Source organism: Triticum urartu, chromosome 3A, assembly GCF_056163025.1.
Source record: "Triticum urartu cultivar PI428250 chromosome 3A, HENAU_Tu73, whole genome shotgun sequence".
NCBI lineage: Eukaryota > Viridiplantae > Streptophyta > Magnoliopsida > Poales > Poaceae > Triticum > Triticum urartu.
In genome coordinates this window covers 75,212,931-75,233,854 of record NC_141875.1, presented here as the reverse complement: position 1 = coordinate 75,233,854, position 20,924 = coordinate 75,212,931, and the positions used below count along the sequence as shown (strand labels likewise).

The 20,924-nt window shown below is 51.7% G+C and overlaps 1 protein-coding gene across 1 annotated transcript; it reads right to left on the bottom strand.

Moving 5' to 3' along the window:
- Nucleotides 1-430: 430 nt before the first annotated feature.
- Nucleotides 431-19,477, bottom strand: LOC125542932 (nudix hydrolase 11-like). The gene is made up of 4 exons (XM_048706154.2): nt 19,032-19,477; nt 18,802-18,944; nt 950-1,069; nt 431-845 (listed from the first exon to the last, which is right to left on the bottom strand). Exons 1-4 carry the CDS (start codon nt 19,459-19,461, stop codon nt 636-638), a joined length of 903 nt encoding a protein of 300 aa, XP_048562111.2. The 5' UTR covers nt 19,462-19,477; the 3' UTR covers nt 431-635.
- Between the last annotated feature and the right edge of the window lie 1,447 nt (nt 19,478-20,924).

Below are 20,924 nucleotides of genomic sequence, written 5' to 3'. Positions count from 1 at the left end.
CAGCGCTCCTGGATGCTGGCGATGCGCTGGTCGACAGGGGTCAGAGGGCGGCGCGGCGGTGGGCGAGGCGGAGCCATCGAAAGAGAGGAGAGGGAGGGGCGGTGAGGGAGAGAGGGAGCGATAGAAACAGTGCGACTGAACGGTGACAGAAGAGTGGGGGGCGAGTTATGAGACGCCCCCTCCGTCTCCCGCGCTGCCCGAGGCATGCAACTGCCTCGCATGTGTGACCGCGCCCAGTCAGGCTCGCAAGAAACTGCCGATTCGGCAGTTTCCGCCGGGCCAGGCTGCGGGCTGCTTTAAGGTCCGTGCGGGCCACAAACCACATGCAGCCCAGGCAGCCAAACAGGCCGCGCACATCCCGCGCGGGCCTGGTTGGGCTGCATGCGGGCAACCAAACACGCCCTACATTCTTTGGCAGCGCACAAGGAGCTTCACATTCCACAGAGCGTTCATTGTCTTGACTCTGAACTCAAAAGAGGATCTCACAAAATGTTCCAGGATACTACTTCCTGGGCTATACATGCAATGCAAATTACATCTCTACAGATATACATTAACTGTTTAGTTTTAGACTTCTGATAACCTCTTGTACCAGTACATAGGGTGTAAATATTGCTGCCCGAGTTTTCAGCCCATCAGTGCTTGCTGGTGGGAATAGTTTCTGGTCTATTCGGAAGTTCAGAGAATGATGGCTGTCTCTGTAGAACGACTGATGCAGCACGGGTCAGAATGTGTGCGGTTAAGCCCCAAATGACATATTTTTTGCCCTCTGCCTCGTAGTCAAAGAACTGGACCGGAATAGTCTTCCCCATCCAGTCCCTTTGTCTTGTTGTCCGGTTATCATCCTAGAGATTTTGATAGATGTGAGAATTAACTGATGCAAATATCCAACTGTATTTGACAACATAAGAAGCTGAGCAAAGGGAAAATAAAGAAATCACGGTTGCACCTTCAGAAACATCTCCAGAGGGGCGTCAAAGATGTCTTGCACTTCAGCTTTATTCAAGACAGGATTGAATAGAGCTCTATCCGAAAGAATGCCAATTACAGGAGTAACATCAAGGCCATTCTGCAAAACGAAGACTACAGCATGAGCCCTGGCTGGTCTGCGGTTCTATTGAATGAGTGCAAAAGCATGTGCTCATTTCTTCAAATTATGCATTAGATTAAAAGTAATTGGATGGACCTATGCATACTCGTGCATTTAACTGATCAATATGAGTATCTATTTTTAAGAAACCAGCATTATTAGTACAGGAAAGGGCATAGTTATGAGAAAATTGGAGATGGCCAACAGCTAAAGCAGTTCTAAACTTCTCATGAAATGATTATGCAGCATGCGCTTTGGATGAACAATGTCACTACAACAGATTTGCAATACATGCACCGGAAGATACTGAAACGGTGGGAAAAGCAATTTATTAACAAGCAGATTACTGTTTATCTCTTTGACTCTTTGTTCAGGTCATGTCCCTTAATACACCAAATCGAGCATTCACACATGCACGCCATACTGCCTTCTAACATACAAAAGACAGATGCTGCTATAGACAAAATAAGAACACCGCATGCTGTCTGTCAGTGACTCATTCACCAATTTAGATAGAGTATTATCTAAGATGAATATCCATCCCACTAATTACATCCAACAAGCAATCCTGTCTTTAAAGCTCTGTCAGAAGTGATATACTAAATCCATCCAACTAACCATTCAATATGATAAATACGGATAATATTTAGATGGTGGCCAAAATGTACCCTCCCAGCTATTTGACCAACAACAACAACAACAACAACAAAGCCTTTAGTCCCAAACAAGTTGGGGTAGGCTAAAGGTGAAACCCATAAGATCTCGCAACCAACTCATGGCTCTGGCACATGGATAGCAAGCTTCCACGCACCCCTGTCCATAGCTAGCTCTTTGGTGATACTCCAATCCTTCAGGTCTCTCTTAACGGACTCCTCCCATGTCAAATTCGGTCTACCCCGCCCTCTCTTGACATTCTCCGCACGCTTTAGCCGCCCGCTATGCGCTGGAGCTTCTGGAGGCCTACACTGAATATGCCCAAACCATCTCAGACGATGTTGGACAAGCTTCTCCTCAATTGGTGCTACCCCAACCCTATTGTAACGCCCGGGTAATTAAGCTACAGTGAACCTCTGCTAATGATGCCACGTCACCTCGATTACTGTTCCTAGTCTCGTGCTAGTTCGAAACTGATTCAAATTCAAATTCAAAATCAACCAGGGGATAAAAACTTTTCAAAATTTAAAACAAAAATGTTCGGGGTGTGCAAATAAATGCCTAGGAATTTATGGTGTGGGATCCATGCCTTTATAAAAGACCTAGATACTTAAAATGAATTAAAACAGAAAAGAAAATAAATAAAGAAAAGAAAATACAAAAACAGAAAACAAAAAATAAAATAAAAGGACCCCCCCACTGGGCCAGACGGCCCAGCCGGCCAGGCCACCAACCGGCCCAACTGGGCAAAGGCCCAGCCGGCCACCCCCTTTCCCCTTATCCCCCTGCGACCCAAACCCTAACCCCCACGACCGCCCCCACTCGCCCCCTCCCCCAGTCGCTCTCCCCCCCTCCTCCCCAATCCAGATCGGATCGAGGGGACGAGCCGGCTCCCCCCCCCCACCTCGCGACGCCACCGCCCCGGATCTCCGTCGCCTAACCGCCTCCCCAGCGCCACGGTGCCGCCCCGTCGTCCTCGTCTCCTCGTCGCCAACGCCGTCGACGCACGCCGCCGCCTCGGCCTCGTCTCCTCCCCGTCGACGCCGTCCCCGTCCCCCTCCACCGCGGTCTTCCCCGACCGCCCCCGAGCCCACTGCCCCGTTGCCCTACTCCCCCCCCCCCCCGTGAGCTCCCCCCCTCGCCCTCCTCTTCCCCTAGGTCGCCTCGGCCGTCGCCGCTCGACGCGCTCCGGCACCACCGTCGCCCGCGCCGGGCCGTCCCGCCCCCGGCCCCTCCCCGCTTCCCATGCGGCTCCCCTGCCGCGGTCGCCGCGCCCTTCCCCCCCTGGTCGCCTCGGCCACGTGCACGGGCACCACCGGCCGCGCCATCGCCCCGCCTCACCTCGCGCCAGAGCCGCTCGTCGTCCCTCGCCCGCTTCCTGCCCTGGCCGCGCCGGCTTCGCCCGACCGCGCTCGCGCTGGGCCGGCCCCGGCGCCGCCTCGTCGTGGCCTCGCCGCCCTGCCTTCCCCTGCGCCGCGCGCCCGCGGACCGCCCCCTGCTACCGCGCTGCCACGCCGCTCGCCGGCGACCCCCCGCCGTGCCCTGGTTGCCTCGCCCCCCCCGGACGGGCTCGACCCCGCACGGGGCGCCCGTAACCGCACGCCCGCTATGGCCCTAGGCCACTGACCGAACGGGCCCAGCCCCCCCCCCCAAAAATAAATTAAAATTAATTAAAAAAAATTAAATTAAAATAAATATAATTAATAAAAATAAAAATGATTTAATAAAATTAATTATTAATTAATTAATTAATTGAAAAATTAATTAAGTTAATTAATCCGGTTTAATTAATTTAATTAACTAGTTAAGTTTAATTAAACTGTAATTAGATTAACCTAAACCCTAATTAATCTAATTAGAGGATGACAGGTGGGTCCCCCCTGGACCCACATGTCAGGTTGACCAAGTCAACTCTGTTGACTGCTGATGTCAGCATGACATCATGCTGATGTCATTAAATCATTTTTGAATTAATTAAATAATTAATTAAATCTCAGAAATTAATAAAGTCTTTAAAAAATCATATCTTTTAATCCGTAACTCGGATGAAAAAGTTTTATACATGAAAGTTGCTCAGAACGACGAGACGAATTCGGATACGCAGCCCGTTCGTCCGCCACGTGTCCCTAGCATAGCGAACACGCAACTTTCCCCCTCCGGTTCGTCTGTCCGAAAACGCAAAGCACTGGGAATACTTTCCCGGATGTCATCCCCCTTCACCGGTATCACCTACTACCACGTTAGGGCACCTCTAACGTCGTTACTTGTCATGTCATGCATCACTATGCATATGCTTGCTTATATATTTATTGTTTCTCCCCCCTCTTCTCTCGATAGACACCGAGGCCGACGCCGCTGCTACCCAGTACGACTACGGAGTTGACGATCCCTCTCTCTTGCCAGAGCAACCAGGCAAGCCCCCCCTTTGATCACCAGATATCGCCTACTCTTCTCTATACTGCTTGCATTAGAGTAGCGTAGCATGTTACTGCTTCCCGTTAATCCTATACTGATGCATAGCCTGTCCTTGCTACTACTGTTGATACCTTTACGTGCAATCCTAATGCTTAGTATAGGATGCTAGTATTTCCATCTGTGACCCTACATTCTTGTCCGTCTGCTGTGCTATACTATCGGGCCGTGATCACTCGGGAGGTGATCACGGGTATATACTATTTACTTTATACATGATACATGTGGTGACTAAAGACGGGTCGGCTTGTGGAGCACCCGCGAGTGATTCACGGATTGGGGGCTGAAAGGACCTTTGTCCCAACGGCCCTCTGTGTGGATCTTTGAGGCGGAGCGACAGGGCAGGTTCCGACCACCTAGGAGAGAGGTGGGCCTGGCCCTGGTCGGCGTTCGCGGATACTTAACACGCTTAACGAGATCTGGGTATTTGATCTGAGTTTGGCCATTTGGTCTATACGCACTAACCATCTACGCGGGAGTAGTTATGGGTATCCTGGCGTCGTGGTATCAGCCGAAGCCTTCTTGACGTCAGCGACGGAGCGGCGCGCGCTGGATTGGACTGGAACGCCACTAGGCTAGGTCTGCTTCCGGCCGCCCACGCAACGTGCAGGTGTGCTAAGGGCGATGGGCCCAGACCCCTGGGCGCTTAGGTTTAGACCGGCGTGCTGACCTCTCTGTTGGCCTAGGTGGGGCTGCGACGTGTTGATCTTTCGAGGCCGGGCATGACCCAGGAAAGTGTGTCCGGCCAAATGGGATCGAGCGTGTTGGGGTATGTGGTGCACCCCTGCAGGGAAGTTAATCTATTCGAATAGCCGTGATCTTCGGTAACAGGACGACTTGGAGTTGTACCTTGACCTTATGACAACTAGAACCGGATACTTAATAAAACACACCCTTCCAAGTGCCAGATACAACCGGTGGTCGCTCTCTCTCAGGGATACGAGGAGGGGATCGCCGGGTAGGATTATTGCTATGCGATGATACTTGGAGGACTTCAGTCTACTTCCTTCTACATGCTGCAAGACGGAGGCTGCCAGAAGCATAGTCTTCGAAAGGATTAGTTATCCCCCTCTTATTCTGGCACTCTGCAGTTCAGTCCACATATGATACCTTTACTCCATTTGATACCCATGCATATGTAGTGTAGCTCCTTGCTTGCGAGTACTTTGGATGAGTACTCACGGATGCTTTCTCCCCTTTTTTTCCCCTATCCCTTCTTCCTGGTTGTCGCAACCAGATGTTGGAGCCCAGGAGCCAGACGCCACCGTCGACAACGACTCCTACTACACCGGAGGTGCCTACTACTACGTGATGCCCGCTGACGACGACCAGGAGTAGTTAGGAGGATCCCAGGCAGGAGGCCTGCGCCTCTTTCGATCTGTATCCCAGTTTGTGCTAGCCTTCTTAAGGCAAACTTGTTTAACTTATGTCTGTACTCAGATATTGTTGCTTCCGCTGACTCGTCTATGATCGAGCTCTTGTATTCGAGCCCTCGAGGCCCCTGGCTTGTAATATGATGCTTGTATGACTTATTTTATTTGTAGAGTTGTGTTGTGATATCTTCCCGTGAGTCCCTGATCTTGATCGTACACGTTTGCGTGTATGATTAGTGTACGATTAAATCGGGGGCGTCACAAGTTGGTATCGGAGCCGACTGCCTGTAGGAACTCCCCTTCCACACTCCTTGGCCGAAGTCAAGTCTAGACATTGCAAAAACTTTTACTAACTTGGCTGTGTGCCTTACGGGCCCACGTCGCCATCGGGTGGTACTAGGATCTTTTACTCCTCGACCTTTACTCTGGGACTCTGAACTCTCTTCTACTCGGGTTAAACGAATTTACTAACTCTGACACTAGGATCCCGTTACGACATTCACCCCAAAGTTGGATAAGCCCTAGTTATTCTTTAGAATTGTATTTGAACATTATCCACATTGTCATTTGACTCCTGTGAAAACATCTGTGTTTTCAGATGGAACCCACGAGGCAGGTCGTGCGCCACACGACGGCCATTGGTGCCTCAGGATCACCTGCTGTGTTGGTTGAGATGATGACCTATCTGGGTTATCGCTGGCACCCTGAGTAAACCGTCTATGAGGAGTACCAGGACTTCAACCAGGAACAGTACCGTGCCATCGTCCACCTCTACTCTCGAGAGTATGACTCCACTACCGTGCTGCACACTGCTCATGGTGTTGGAGTGACTATCGATATGGCGGTCCACGATGCTGCTTATGCTGCTCTGACACGTCTCCGTGGCGAGTATCAGGAGTTGGACACCTCCCCCTTCAGGCACATTGCTATCGCATCCGATGTTGGTGCGGAGGGATACTACACTGCTGCCTACTCCACTGTCACCCGAGAGCCCTTCTACCATCAGAACCTGGTTCTGCATGCTGATGGGCTGGATCGCGCTAACCGAGCTCTTCGCCACGAGTTGTACACCACTCGTCAGCACCTCTACCGTGCTCTGACACTGTTGCACCCTTCTGTCCGCTCTGGTGATCTGTCACGTTCTGCGATCTACCCTGCCCGGACCGTGATGCCCCAGGGCGTCGGCTGGCCAGATGTGGGAGGCTACTCTCCTGCATTGGGCCCTCTCCTGCCACCTGCGCATCGGGTTCCGCACCAGAGTATCCGCGGACTCCAGGCTACTCGCGTGGAGGTCTTCCCTTCGCGTCACTACCAGCTGTCGGGCTACACCTACCTCCGCAGTACCGCATGGGACTGACGTAGACTTGCTTATTAGTGTTAGATGCATTCGCCGCGAGCCTGTGTGCCGCCTATGATGTCTTAGCCTATGTACCGAACTCTGTGTAACGAACTCTATGCTGATCTCTTTTGTAAGATATGCCGACTACTATGTAGTATCTATCGTGCTACGTTTATTGTGCATGTTTCATCATGAATGATTCTTGTTTTTTTTGCAATTCCTCAATGTTGAACTACCCCTGTTAAATATTAGCAGGATGGTTAGACCAGGTGGTCGTGGTCGTGGTGGCAACGCCCCACCATCGCCTGAGTACATGGCTGGTATGATCCAACAGCTTGAGATGAATCGCCAGTTCATGGAGAATATGATGGCTCAGTTTCCTCGCCCCAATATGAACCAGCAGCCAACCCCAGTGACTCTGCAGGATTTCATGCGCCTGAACCTAACTGTGTACCGCAGCTCAACTCAGCCTCTAGATGCTGATGACTGGCTCCGTGACATCACCTATGAGATGGAGTCTGCTGATGTAGCCCCTGCCAGCTATGTCACCTTTGCTTCCTTCTTCCTGAAAGGACCCGCGGCTCAATGGTGGGACAGCCACAGGCGTACTCTGCCAGCTGGAACAATCATCACCTGGCCAGACTTCCAAGCTGCCTTCCGTGCTCGCTTCATTCCTCAGGGAGTTATGGACCGGAAGAAGCGTGAGTTCCGCAACCTCACCCAAGGCAACAGAACTGTGGAAGCTTATCAGCGGGAGTTTCTGGACTTGTCCCGCTATGCTGAAGAGGACATTGCAACTGATCGCAGACAGGAGAAGTTCCGGGATGGCCTTCAAGCTGACATCAAGCTCGCACTTCTAGTGCATGACTTTGCTGATTTCGCCACTCTGGTGAACAAAGCCATCAATGTCGAAACTGGTCTGCAGGAATACCAGAGCTCTCACAAGCGCAGCCGTGACACAGGCTCATCTTCGGGCCCGTCCTTACAGAAGCGCAAGATATGGATTCCCAACAGCATGTACCAGCCGAATGCACCTGCCCCAAGGCAGTCCTATGCTGCACCTCGTCCGCCTACGGCTCCAACTAGGCAGCCAAGGCTTCCAGCTCCACCACCCCAAGCTCCTGTTCCTACTCCCGAGAATGGTTTGTGCTTCAGGTGTGGACAACCAGGGCACCGTGCTAGGGAATGCAACCAGAAACAGAATCAACTGGCCCTTCCAGCAATTGGCCGTGGAAGCAACCAGCCTCGCAACAACAGTGCCAAGTCTTATGGTCGTGTTCATGCCAACCACGTTGATCTAAGCGAAGCTCAAGACCAGCCTGCTACTGTGATGGGTACCCTCCTCGTAAATTCAGTACCAGCATCCGTTTTATTTGATACAGGTGCATCGCATTCATTCATGTCAGAAGGTTTTGCATGCTTGCACGACATTAAATGTGAGAACATGGATGCTTCACTATTAGTACACACCCCTGCGGGCCAATGTCGAACCTCCATGATTTGCAACGACGTCCCTGTAGAAATCGAAGGACTGGAATTCCTTGTCTCTCCCATCGTACTGAAGTCCTGTAGCATTGATCTCATTCTGGGAATGAATTGGTTAAAAGCGCATACTGCTTCTATAGTTTGCGCCACTAAGGTCGTCCATCTGCTACACCCTTCTGATGAAATAATAGCTTACCAAGCTCATCTAGTTCAGAACGCCGAGGCACGACTTTATGCCTTGAATGCGTTGAACGCTGCACCACTCGAGGGCATTGAAAACGTTCCCGTCGTTCGTGAATTCCAAGATGTATTCCCAGAAGAACTTCCAGGGATTCCCCCTGCTAGAGCTGTCGAATTCATCATCGACTTGAAACCCGGCACTACCCCTATAGCTAAACGACCCTACAAGATGCCGCCGCATGAACTCCTTGAGCTTAAGGAGGAAATCGACAAATCTCTTGTCAAAGGTTTCATTCGCCCAAGTTGCTCTCCTTGGGGAGCACCTTCTCTCTTTGTTAGGAAGAAGGATGGGACAAACCGATTGGTCCAAGACTACCGTCCTATAAACCAAGCTACCATTCAGAATAAATACCCTCTTCCTCGGATCAATGATCTTTATGATCAACTGGCTGGTTCATCAGTGTTCTCCAAACTCGACTTGAGGTTGGGTTACCACCAGATCCGTGTTCGTGAAGAGGACATCCCAAAAACCGCCTTCGTGACTCGGTATGGATCATACGAGTACACCGTCATGTCATTCGGCTTAACGAATGCTCCAGCCACCTTCTCTCGTCTGATGAATTATATATTCATGGATTACCTCGACAAGTTCGTCGTGGTTTATTTGGACGATATCCTTGTATTTTCCAAGAACAAGGAGGAACATACTGAACATCTTCGTCTTGTGCTGGAAAAGCTTCGGGAGCATCAGCTGTATGCTAAGTATTCCAAGTGTGAATTCTGGCTTCCCGAAGTAACCTATCTTGGGCATGTCATCTCCAAGGATGGTATTGCCGTCAACCCTGAACGAGTTCAGGCTATACTCGATTGGACTCCCGAAGAATGTGAAGCAAGTCCGAAGTTTTCTCGGTCTCGCCAGCTATTGCCGTCGATTCGTCGAGAACTTCTCCAAGATTGCCAGGCCTCTGACTAATTTGTTGCATAAGGGTGTCAAGTTCGACTGGACAGACAAGTGTCAGGAAAGTTTCCAGGCGCTTAAAGACAAGTTGACTTCTGCCCCCGTACTTGCTCCACCTGATACTAAGAAGGACTTCGTCATTTACTGCGACGCTTCCCGTCAAGGATTAGGCTGTGTCCTAATGCAAGAGCGCAGAGTGATTGCTTATGCCTCTCGTCAATTGCGCCCTCATGAAGAAAACTACCCAGTTCACGACCTCGAGCTTGCTGCTGTCATTCATGCACTGAAGCAGTGGCGACATTACCTTCTCGGAAATCGTTGCGAGATCTTCACCGACCATCAAAGTCTGAAGTATCTGTTTACTCAGCCAGATTTGAACCTACGCCAGCAAAGATGGATGGAGACTGTTGCAGACTTTGACGTGGGTATATCCTATACCCCCGGCAAGGCTAATGTAATGGCTGATGCCTTGAGCCGCAAGTCTTACTGCAACCACCTCCAGGTCCACAAAGTTCAGCCCTCGCTTACCGAAGAGTTTAGAAGGCTGAACCTCCATATTGTTCCCCCGGGATCACTCGCTCCCCCTCCCGAAGGTTTCCCCAAACAGAACCTCCATGTTGTTTCCAAGGGTTCTCTCAATACCCTGGTTGCGAAACCAGATCTTGTGGACACCATCAAATGGATACAGAAGTGTGACGATGAAGTCCTCAAGATTAAGCGCGACCTCAAAAGGGGAAAGCCCTCATTCTTCACGATCGCCGACGATGGCGCCTTGTATTTCAAAGGCCGCTTAGTGGTACCATGTTCGAAGAAAAACCTGGATAAGACTAAAAGGGTTATGCAAGAAGCCCATGATACGCCTCTGTCCATCCATCCTGGTAGTACAAAGATGTACCAGGATATTCGTCAAAGATTCTGGTGGTCTAATATGAAGCAGGACATTGCTCGTTATGTTGCTGAGTGTGACGTTTGTCGCCGAATCAAAGCAGAGCATCAAAGGCCTGCCGGAACTCTGCAACCTATCTCTATTCCTGAATGGAAATGGGACCATGTTGAAATGGACTTCGTCACTGGATTTCCCAAATCACAGAAAGGTAATGATGCTATTCTTGTCGTCATTGACCGACTTTCCAAAGTTGCCCATTTTCTGGCGGTCAAAGAGACAATCACTGCTAGTCAGCTTGCTACTCTCTACATGGCCAGAATTGTTTCACTTCACGGAATTCCACTGGTTATCAGTTCAGACCGTGGCAGCTTATTCACTTCAAGATTCTGGGCAAGTTTCCAAGAAGCTATGGGGACTCACTTATCTTTCAGTACTACGTTTCATCCGCAGTCACAATGGCAAGTTGAACGTGTCAACCAAGTTCTCGAAGACATGCTTCGAGCTTGTGTAATCTCATTCGGCAAGAAATGGGAGGAATCTCTTCCATATGCCGAGTTCTCTTATAATAATAGCTATCAAGCTAGTCTGAAGATGTCCCCCTTCGAAGTGCTATATGGACGAAAGTGTCGAACCCCTCTGAACTGGTCAGAAACTGGGGAGCATCCACTCTTTGGTCCGGATATTATCCAACAGGCCGAAGAACAAGTTCGCATTATTCGCGAGAATCTCAAGACTGCTCAGTCACGTCAGAAAAGTCAGTATGACCGTCATCACCAAGACATGGTCTATCAACCTGGCGAAAAGGCTTATCTTCGAGTTACACCAATGAAGGGTGCACACCGCTTCGGGATCAAAGGAAAGTTAGCTCCCCGTTATATCGGTCCCTTCACTATTCTCGAAAGGCGTGGAAAGGTGGCATATCAACTGGAGCTTCCGCCGAACCTTTCTCAGGTTCACGATGTGTTCCACGTGTCACAACTCCGACGCTGCTTCAAGGACCCAATCCGAGCAGTGGACCATGAAGTGCTCGAATTGCAACAGGACCTCTCTTATAAAGAGCATCCGGTCCGCATTCTTGACCAAGCTGAACGCCGCACACGTCAGAAGGCGATCAAATTCCTTAAAGTCCAGTGGTCGAATCACTCTGAAGACGAAGCCACTTGGGAACGCGGGCGCCTGCGTGACGAATACCCCGTACTGTTTCCTTCTATCTCCTAAAATCTCGGGACGAGATTTCTTGTAGTGGAGGAGTTTTGTAACGCCCGGGTAATTAAGCTACAGTGAACCTCTGCTAATGATGCCACGTCACCTCGATTACTGTTCCTAGTCTCGTGCTAGTTCGAAACTGATTCAAATTCAAATTCAAAATCAACCAGGGGATAAAAACTTTTCAAAATTTAAAACAAAAATGTTCAGGGTGTGCAAATAAATGCCTAGAAATTTATGGTGTGGGATCCATGCCTTTATAAAAGACCTAGATACTTAAAATGAATTAAAACAGAAAAGAAAATAAATAAAGAAAAGAAAATACAAAAACAGAAAACAAACAAAAAAAATAAAAGGACCCCCCCCCCACTGGGCCAGACGGCCCAGCCGGCCAGGCCACCAACCGGCCCAACTGGGCAAAGGCCCAGCCGGCCACCCCCTTTCCCCTTATCCCCCCGCGACCCAAACCCTAACCGCCACGACCGCCCCCACTCGCCCCCTCCCCCAGTCGCTCTCCCCCCTCCTCCCCGTTCCAGATCGGATCGAGGGGACGAGCCCGCTCCCCCCCCCCCCGACCTCGCGACGCCACCGCCCCGGATCTCCGTCGCCTAACCGCCTCCCCAGCGCCACGGTGCCGCCCCGTCGTCCTCGTCTCCTCGTCGCCAACGCCGTCGACGCACGCCGCCGCCTCGGCCTCGTCTCCTCCCCGTCGACGCCGTCCCCGTCCCCCTCCACCGCGGTCTTCCCCGACCGCCCCCGAGCCCACTGCCCCGTTGCCCTACTCCCCCCCGTGAGCTCCCCCCCTCGCCCTCCTCTTCCCCTAGGTCGCCTCGGCCGTCGCCGCTCGACGCGCTCCGGCGCCACCGTCGCCCGCGCCGGGCCGTCCCGCCCCCGGCCCCTCCCCGCTTCCCATGCGGCTCCCCTGCCGCGGCCGCCGCGCCCTTCCCCCCCTGGTCGCCTCGGCCACGTGCACGGGCACCACCGGCCGCGCCATCGCTCCGCCTCGCCTTGCTCCACAGCCGCTCGCCGTCCCTCGCCCGCTTCCTGCCCTGGCCGCGCCGGCTTCGCCCGACCGCGCTCGCGCTGGGCCGGCCCCGGCGCCGCCTCGTCGTGGCCTCGCCGCCCTGCCTTCCCCTGCGCCGCGCGCCCGCGGACCGCCCCCTGCTACCGCGCTGCCACGCCGCTCGCCGGCGACACCCCGCCGTGCCCTGGTTGCCTCGCCCCCCCGGACGGGCTCGACCCCGCACGGGGCGCCCGTAACCGCACGCCCGCTATGGCCCTAGGCCACTGACCGAACGGGACCAGCCCCCCCCCAAAAAATTAAAATTAATTAAAAAAAATTAAAATAAAATAAATATAATTAATAAAAATAAAAATGATTTAATAAAATTAATTATTAATTAATTAATTGAGAAATTAATTAAGTTAATTAATCCGGTTTAATTAATTTAATTAACTAGTTAAGTTTAATTAAACTGTAATTAGATTAACCTAAACCCTAATTAATCTAATTAGAGGATGACAGGTGGGTCCCCCCTGGACCCACATGTCAGGTTGACCAAGTCAACTCTGTTGACTGCTGATGTCAGCATGACATCATGCTGATGTCATTAAATCATTTTTGAATTAATTAAATAATTAATTAAATCTCAGAAATTAATAAAGTCTTTAGAAAATCATATCTTTTAATCCGTAACTCGGATGAAAAAGTTTTATACATGAAAGTTGCTCAGAACGACGAGACGAATTCGGATACACAGCCCGTTCGTCCGCCACGTGTCCCTAGCATAGCGAACACGCAACTTTCCCCCTCCGGTTCGTCTGTCCGAAAACGCAAAACACTGGGAATACTTTCCCGGATGTCATCCCCCTTCACCGGTATCACCTACTACCGCGTTAGGGCACCTCTAACGTCGTTACTTGTCATGTCATGCATCACTATGCATATGCTTGCTTATATATTTATTGTTTCTCCCCCTTCTTCTCTCGATAGACACCGAGGCCGACGCCGCTGCTACCCAGTACGACTACGGAGTTGACGATCCCTCTCTCTTGCCAGAGCAACCAGGCAAGCCCCCCCTTTGATCACCAGATATTGCCTACTCTTCTCTATACTGCTTGCATTAGAGTAGCGTAGCATGTTACTGCTTCCCGTTAATCCTATACTGATGCATAGCCTGTCCTTGCTACTACTGTTGATACCTTTACCTGCAATCCTAATGCTTAGTATAGGATGCTAGTATTTCCATCTGTGACCCTACATTCTTGTCCGTCTGCTGTGCTATACTATCGGGCCGTGATCACTCGGGAGGTGATCACGGGTATATACTATTTACTTTATACATGATACATGTGGTGACTAAAGACGGGTCGGCTTGTGGAGCACCCGCGAGTGATTCACGGATTGGGGGCTGAAAGGACCTTTGTCCCAACGGCCCTCTGTGTGGATCTTTGAGGCGGAGCGACAGGGCAGGTTCCGACCACCTAGGAGAGAGGTGGGCCTGGCCCTGGTCGGCGTTCGCGGATACTTAACACGCTTAACGAGATCTGGGTATTTGATCTGAGTTTGGCCATTTGGTCTATACGCACTAACCATCTACGCGGGAGTAGTTATGGGTATCCCGGCGTCGTGGTATCAGCCGAAGCCTTCTTGACGTCAGCGACGGAGCGGCGCGCGCTGGATTGGACTGGAACGCCACTAGGCTAGGTCTGCTTCCGGCCGCCCACGCAACGTGCAGGTGTGCTAAGGGCGATGGGCCCAGACCCCTGGGCGCTTAGGTTTAGACCGGCGTGCTGACCTCTCTGTTGGCCTAGGTGGGGTTGCGACGTGTTGATCTTCCGAGGCCGGGCATGACCCAGGAAAGTGTGTCCGGCCAAATGGGATCGAGCGTGTTGGGGTATGTGGTGCACCCCTGCAGGGAAGTTAATCTATTCGAATAGCCGTGATCTTCGGTAACAGGACGACTTGGAGTTGTACCTTGACCTTATGACAATTAGAACCGGATACTTAATAAAACACACCCTTCCAAGTGCCAGATACAACCGGTGGTCGCTCTCTCTCAGCGATACGAGGAGGGGATCGCCGGGTAGGATTATTGCTATGCGATGATACTTGGAGGACTTCAGTCTACTTCCTTCTACATGCTGCAAGACGGAGGCTGCCAGAAGCGTAGTCTTCGAAAGGATTAGTTATCCCCCTCTTATTCTGGCACTCTGCAGTTCAGTCCACATATGATACCTTTACTCCATTTGATACCCATGCATATGTAGTGTAGCTCCTTGCTTGCGAGTACTTTGGATGAGTACTCACGGTTGCTTTCTCCCCTTTTTTCCCCCTATCCCTTCTTCCTGGTTGTCGCAACCAGATGTTGGAGTCCAGGAGCCAGACGCCACCGTCGACGACGACTCCTACTACACCGGAGGTGCCTACTACTACGTGATGCCCGCTGACGACGACCAGGAGTAGTTAGGAGGATCCCAGGCAGGAGGCCTGCGCCTCTTTCGATCTGTATCCCAGTTTGTGCTAGCCTTCTTAAGGCAAACTTGTTTAACTTATGTCTGTACTCAGATATTGTTGCTTCCGCTGACTCGTCTATGATCGAGCTCTTGTATTCGAGCCCTCGAGGCCCCTGGCTTGTAATATGATGCTTGTATGACTTATTTTATTTGTAGAGTTGTGCTGTGATATCTTCCCGTGAGTCCCTGATCTTGATCGTACACGTTTGCGTGTATGATTAGTGTACGATTAAATCGGGGGCGTCACACCTATCTCGCATATCATCATTCCGGACTCGATCCTTCCTCGTGTGGCCACACATCCATCTCAACATACGCATCTCCGCCACACCTAACTGTTGAACATGTCGCCTTTTAGTCGGTCAACACTCCGCGCCATACAACATTGCGGGTTGAATCGCCGTCCTGTAGAACTTGCCTTTTAGCTTTTGTGGCACTCTCTTGTCACAGAGAATGCCATAAGCTTGGCGCCACTTCATCCATCCGGCTTTGATTCGATGGTTCACATCTTCATCAATACCCCCATCCTCCTGCAACATTGACCCCAAATACCGAAAGGTGTCCTTCCGAGGTACCACCTGGCCATCAAGGCTAACCTCCTCCTCACACCTAGTAGTACTGAAACCACACATCATGTACTCGGTTTTAGTTCTACTAAGCCTAAACCCTTTCGATTCCAAGGTTTGTCTCCATAACTCTAACTTCCTATTTACCCTCGTCCGACTATCGTCAACTAGCACCACATCATCCGCAAAGAGCATACACCATGGGATATCTCCTTGTATATCCCTTGTGACCTCATCCATCACCAATGCAAAAAGATAAGGGCTCAAAGCTGACCCCTGATGCAGTCCTATCTTAATCGGGAAGTCATCGGTGTCGACATCACTTGTTCGAACACTTGTCACAACATTATCGTACATGTCCTTGATGAGGGTAATGTACTTTGCTGGGACTTTGTGTTTCTCCAAGGCCCACCACATGACATTCCGCGGTATCTTATCATAGGCCTTCTCCAAGTCAATGAACACCATATGCAAGTCCTTTTTTTGCTCCCTATATCTCTCCATAAGTTGTCGTACCAAGAAAATGGCTTCCATGGTCGACCTCCCAGGCATGAAACCAAACTGATTTTTGGTCACGCTTGTCATTCTTCTTAAGCGGTGCTCAATGACTCTCTCCCATAGCTTCATTGTATGGCTCATCGGCTTAATTCCACGGTAATTAGTACAACTCTGAACATCCCCCTTGTTCTTGAAGATTGGTATTAATATACTCCGTCTCCATTTTTCTGGCATCTTGTTTGCCCGAAAAATGAGGTTGAAAAGCTTGGTTAGCCATACTATCGCTATGTCCCTGAGACCTTTCCACACCTCAATGGGGATACAATCAGGGCCCATCGCCTTGCCTCCTTTCATCCTTTTTAAAGCCTCCTTCACCTCAGACTCCTGGATTCGCCGCACAAAACGCATGCTGGTCTCATCAAAGGAGTCGTCCAGTTCAATGGTAGAACTCTCATTCTCCCCATTGAACAGCTTGTCGAAGTACTCCTGCCATCTATGCTTAATCTCCTCGTCCTTCACCAAGAGTTGGCCTGCTCCGTCCTTAATGCATTTGACTTGGCCAATGTCCCTCGTCTTCCTCTCTCGGATCTTGGCCATCTTATAGATGTCCCTTTTCCCTTCCTTCGTGCCTAACCGTTGGTAGAGGTCCTCATATGCCCGACCCCTTGCTTCACCAACAGCTCGCTTTGCGGCCTTCTTCGCCATCTTGTACTTCTCTATGTTGTCTGCACTCCTATCCAGGTATAGGCGTCTGAAGCAATCTTTCTTCTCTTTAATCGCCTTCTGGACGTCATCATTCCACCACCAGGTATCCTTATCTTCGCTTCTCCTTCCCCTGGACACTCCAAACTCCTCCGAGGCCACCTTACGAATGCAAGTTGCCATCTTCATCCACACATTGTCCGCATCCCCTCCTTCCTCCCAAGGGCCCTCCTTAATGACCCTCTCCTTGAACACCTGAGCTACCTCCCCCTTGAGCTTCCACCACTTCGTTCTAGCGACTTTGGCACGCTTATCCCGCTGGACACGAATCCGAAAGCGGAAGTCAGCAACCACCAGCTTATGCTGGGTACAACACTCTCTCCAGGTATCACCTTACAGTCTAGGCACGCACGCCTATCTTCTCTTCTCGAGAGGATGAAATCAATCTGGCTAGAGTGTTGGCCACTACTAAAAGTCACCAGATGTGATTCTCTCTTTCTAAAGAGGGTGTTAGCTACAATCATGTTGTAGGCTAGAGCAAAGCTTAAGACATCTTCTCCTTCTTGATTCCTGATGCCATAGCCAAAGCCCCCATGCGCCCCTTCAAAACCTGTGTTAGATGTACCCACGTGGCCATTGAGGTCTCCTCCTATGAAGAGCTTCTCACCAATCGGTACACTCCTAACCATGTCTTCCAGGCCTTCCCAGAACTCCCTCTTGGTGTTCTCATTGTGGCCTACTTGCGGGGCATACGCGCTGATAACATTGAGAACCAAGTCCTCAACTACCAGCTTGACTAGGATAATCCGGTCCCCACGTCTCTTGACGTCTACCACTCCATACTTGAGGCTCTTGTTGATCAAGACGCCTACGCCATTTCTGTTTGCAGCCGTCCCCGTGTACCACAGCTTGAAGCCGGTATCCTCCACCTCCTTCGCCTTCTGTCCTCTCCATTTGGTTTCTTGGATGCAAAGGATATCAACACCTCTCCTCACCGCTGCATCAACTAGCTCCCGGAGCTTCCCTGTCAGAGACCCTACGTTCCAGCTACCTAAGCGAATCCTCCTAGGCTCGGCTAGCTTCCTTACCCTTCGCACTCGTCGAGTCAAATGCGAAGACCCTTGATCATTTTCCACTACACCCGGGCGCCGATGTAGCGCGCCACTAAGGATGCGACGACCCGATCCTCGCTCACTTGCCACCGTATCCGGATCAAGATACGGCGCGCCACTTGGGGGGTGACGGCCCGGCCCTTGCCCATTTTCCACCACACCCGGGTTCCGATGTGGCGCGTCGCTGAGAGGGTTACGTCCCAACGAAAATCTTTTGGGTTTCATCTCCATAAGAGTGGCTGAGTTTTTACGTTGGCTCGCCAAGCCTATCACAACCCTCCTCCTTTACCCGGGCTTGGGACCGGCTATGTTGAGACAACATAGGCAGAGTTCCTCCCAGCTATTTGACCATGACCAAGAAATTGATCTTTGTTTGGATGGGTCCCAAATTTTTGGCAGGTCAATGCCTCTTTGCTCACACCAAGTCATTTTCCTTGCCTACCTTTGACTAATTCATCGGCAAGCTAAACCTTAACCAACATTTTAACTAGCCAAATATTTGGTACGGCAAGCTTTGGGCTCAAACCAAATATACCATAAAAGAATAACACGAACAAAAGATTCAGATAAGTCTGCATTGCTCATCTGAACTTAATTTACTCTAGAACGACTAAGTGACTTCCTAGTATTGAAAATAGCTTCATCTCTGACTTCGACTATTGTGTGATCAAAGCATATGCAAACCTAGAGAATTCATAGGTAAAAGCCAACAGTAAGTGCCTAGAATTACAATTCCATATCATACCAGCACAAGATTTATTTACCTTGGACAAGAAGGGCTCAAGAACTGTCACAACAGATACAAGCGCCGGGTCCAGCCCAATCTCCTCCTCTGCCTCCCGCAGAGCCGTGGCCTTAACATCCACATCCCCCTGATCCACCTTGCCTCCCGGCAACGACACCTCCCCTATAATATATTTTTGTTAAGAAATTAACTTAGTCTAGTGCCGGAATCGAGCGATACGGATCCCAAGAAGGTTCCGCCTTGGGCTACCTGAATGGGACGAGAGGGTGGAGGCGCGTTTGGTGAGGAGGACGCGGGGGTCCCCGCGTGTGTCCTCGAAGATGCAGACCAGCACGGCGGCGAAGGCCTTGGATGCGGCCGCGCGGGCTGGGCCGGAGGCGGCGGCGGCGGGGGCGCCCAACGAGGAGAGCTCGCCGGAGGGGGAGGACGAGGAAGAGGCGAGGAGGTGGCGTGTGAGGTGGGCGAGCCGTCGGGACGGCGATGCGGAGGGGGCGGCCATGGCGATGTGACTGGGGGCGAATAGGCGGGAGAGCAGAGGCCTCATGACACCGGCGGAGCGGTGATATCGTGGTGCCGGCGGCAATGCCGAGTGCGTGGGGTTTGGACTTTGGAGGCGTCGCCGTCGATGGTGCCCGAAGATTTGCGCTTCGCACCTACCGATGACCGGGCTCGTCGACATCGCGTGATCCGCGTGAGGAATAAGAGCAACTCCAACCGGCCGATTCAGACAGACTCAATTTTGTCCATTTTTTTGTTTGTATGGATTGCTTATCCGCGTATCCGCATTCGCTTTTTTAATTGGGTCAGCCAATGCGCCCAACGGCAGACGGATGCATTTTGTGCATGTCCGTCCTAGCATTTTGTGCACGTCAGGACGAGCTGCGAGGAGACGCACAAGCAGGGCGGCGCGGCAGGGGCGCGAGACGAGGCAAGGCGAGCGCGGCTCAGCGAGCACGGCAAGCATGGCGGTTCGGCGTGGTGTCCATGGCGGCTCGGCAGGACGGGGGCGACACGCATGGCAGGTGGATGCAGCGATCATAGCGTGGCCGGGCGTGCGAGCTCCACCGATCCAACACGCGAGCGGCGAGGCGGCCGGGCGCGTGAGCTAGCCAGCTACCACGCGGCCACCGGCCAGCTAGCACGCGCGCTAGCTAGCTAGCAAGCACGCACACGCGCAGCTAGCTAGCTAGCAAGGGCGCGGCCATGGCGAGCGTCTAGAGAGTGGCGCGCGGCGCGGCCTAGCGAGGGCGAGCGACGCGGCGCAGCGAGAGCGAGCGACACGACAAGGGCGAGCGGGGAGCGGCGCGGCGGAGCGAGAGCGAGCGACGCGTCGGAGCGAGAGCGAGCGACGCGGCGAAGGCGAGCGGCGAGCGGCGCGTCGGAGCGAGAGCGAGCGACGCGGCGAAGGCGAGCGACGAGCGGGGCGGAGCAGGGACGGTCAAGCTCGGCTGCGAGCGGGATGGAGTGCGCATCGAGCAGTGCGCGTCGAGCGTGGGGTGGGCCAGCTAATAAAAATACATAGAGAGAGGGATGGGTGAGTGACAAGCGGGCCAGGTCCGGATGCAGACGGACGAGAGGAACAGAGAAAGCGCTCGCTTTGTGTCTGTCCGCGACCCAAATGGGACTCAAATTTGAGACGGAAATGGGTCCGCGCGGACACAAAGCGGACACAAAATATAAATAGGTCGCTGTGTTGGGCCATCGTTTTTATCCGCGGCAATCCAAACAGACGCAGCCGGACGAAATAGGTTGCCCCTTTGAAGTTGCTCTAACGGCATGCCTTTTGTGCTGTCAATACGTGACTAGCTAGGTGAGCTGACCGAAATGTGTTGACCAAGGAAAGTGAGGGTAGGACAGAGATTATGTTATGGCTAAGGCTATGTTCTTTGCGATGAAATCAGTTTTTGGGATTCAAGCTCTAAATTTGACACTGCTTGATGTTTGTATTTTCTGAATTTATTTTAGATTTTTTTTGACGACGTTTGTTCTATGGGAGGAAATGTTCTGGTTGATTATAAGACGCATGTGATGACTTTATTAATCTTGAATTCAGAGATTCGATCGTCGGTATCCCCGTACCTTGTTCAATCTCGTTACCGGCAAGTCTCTTTACTCGTTCCGTAATGTATGATCTCGTGGCTA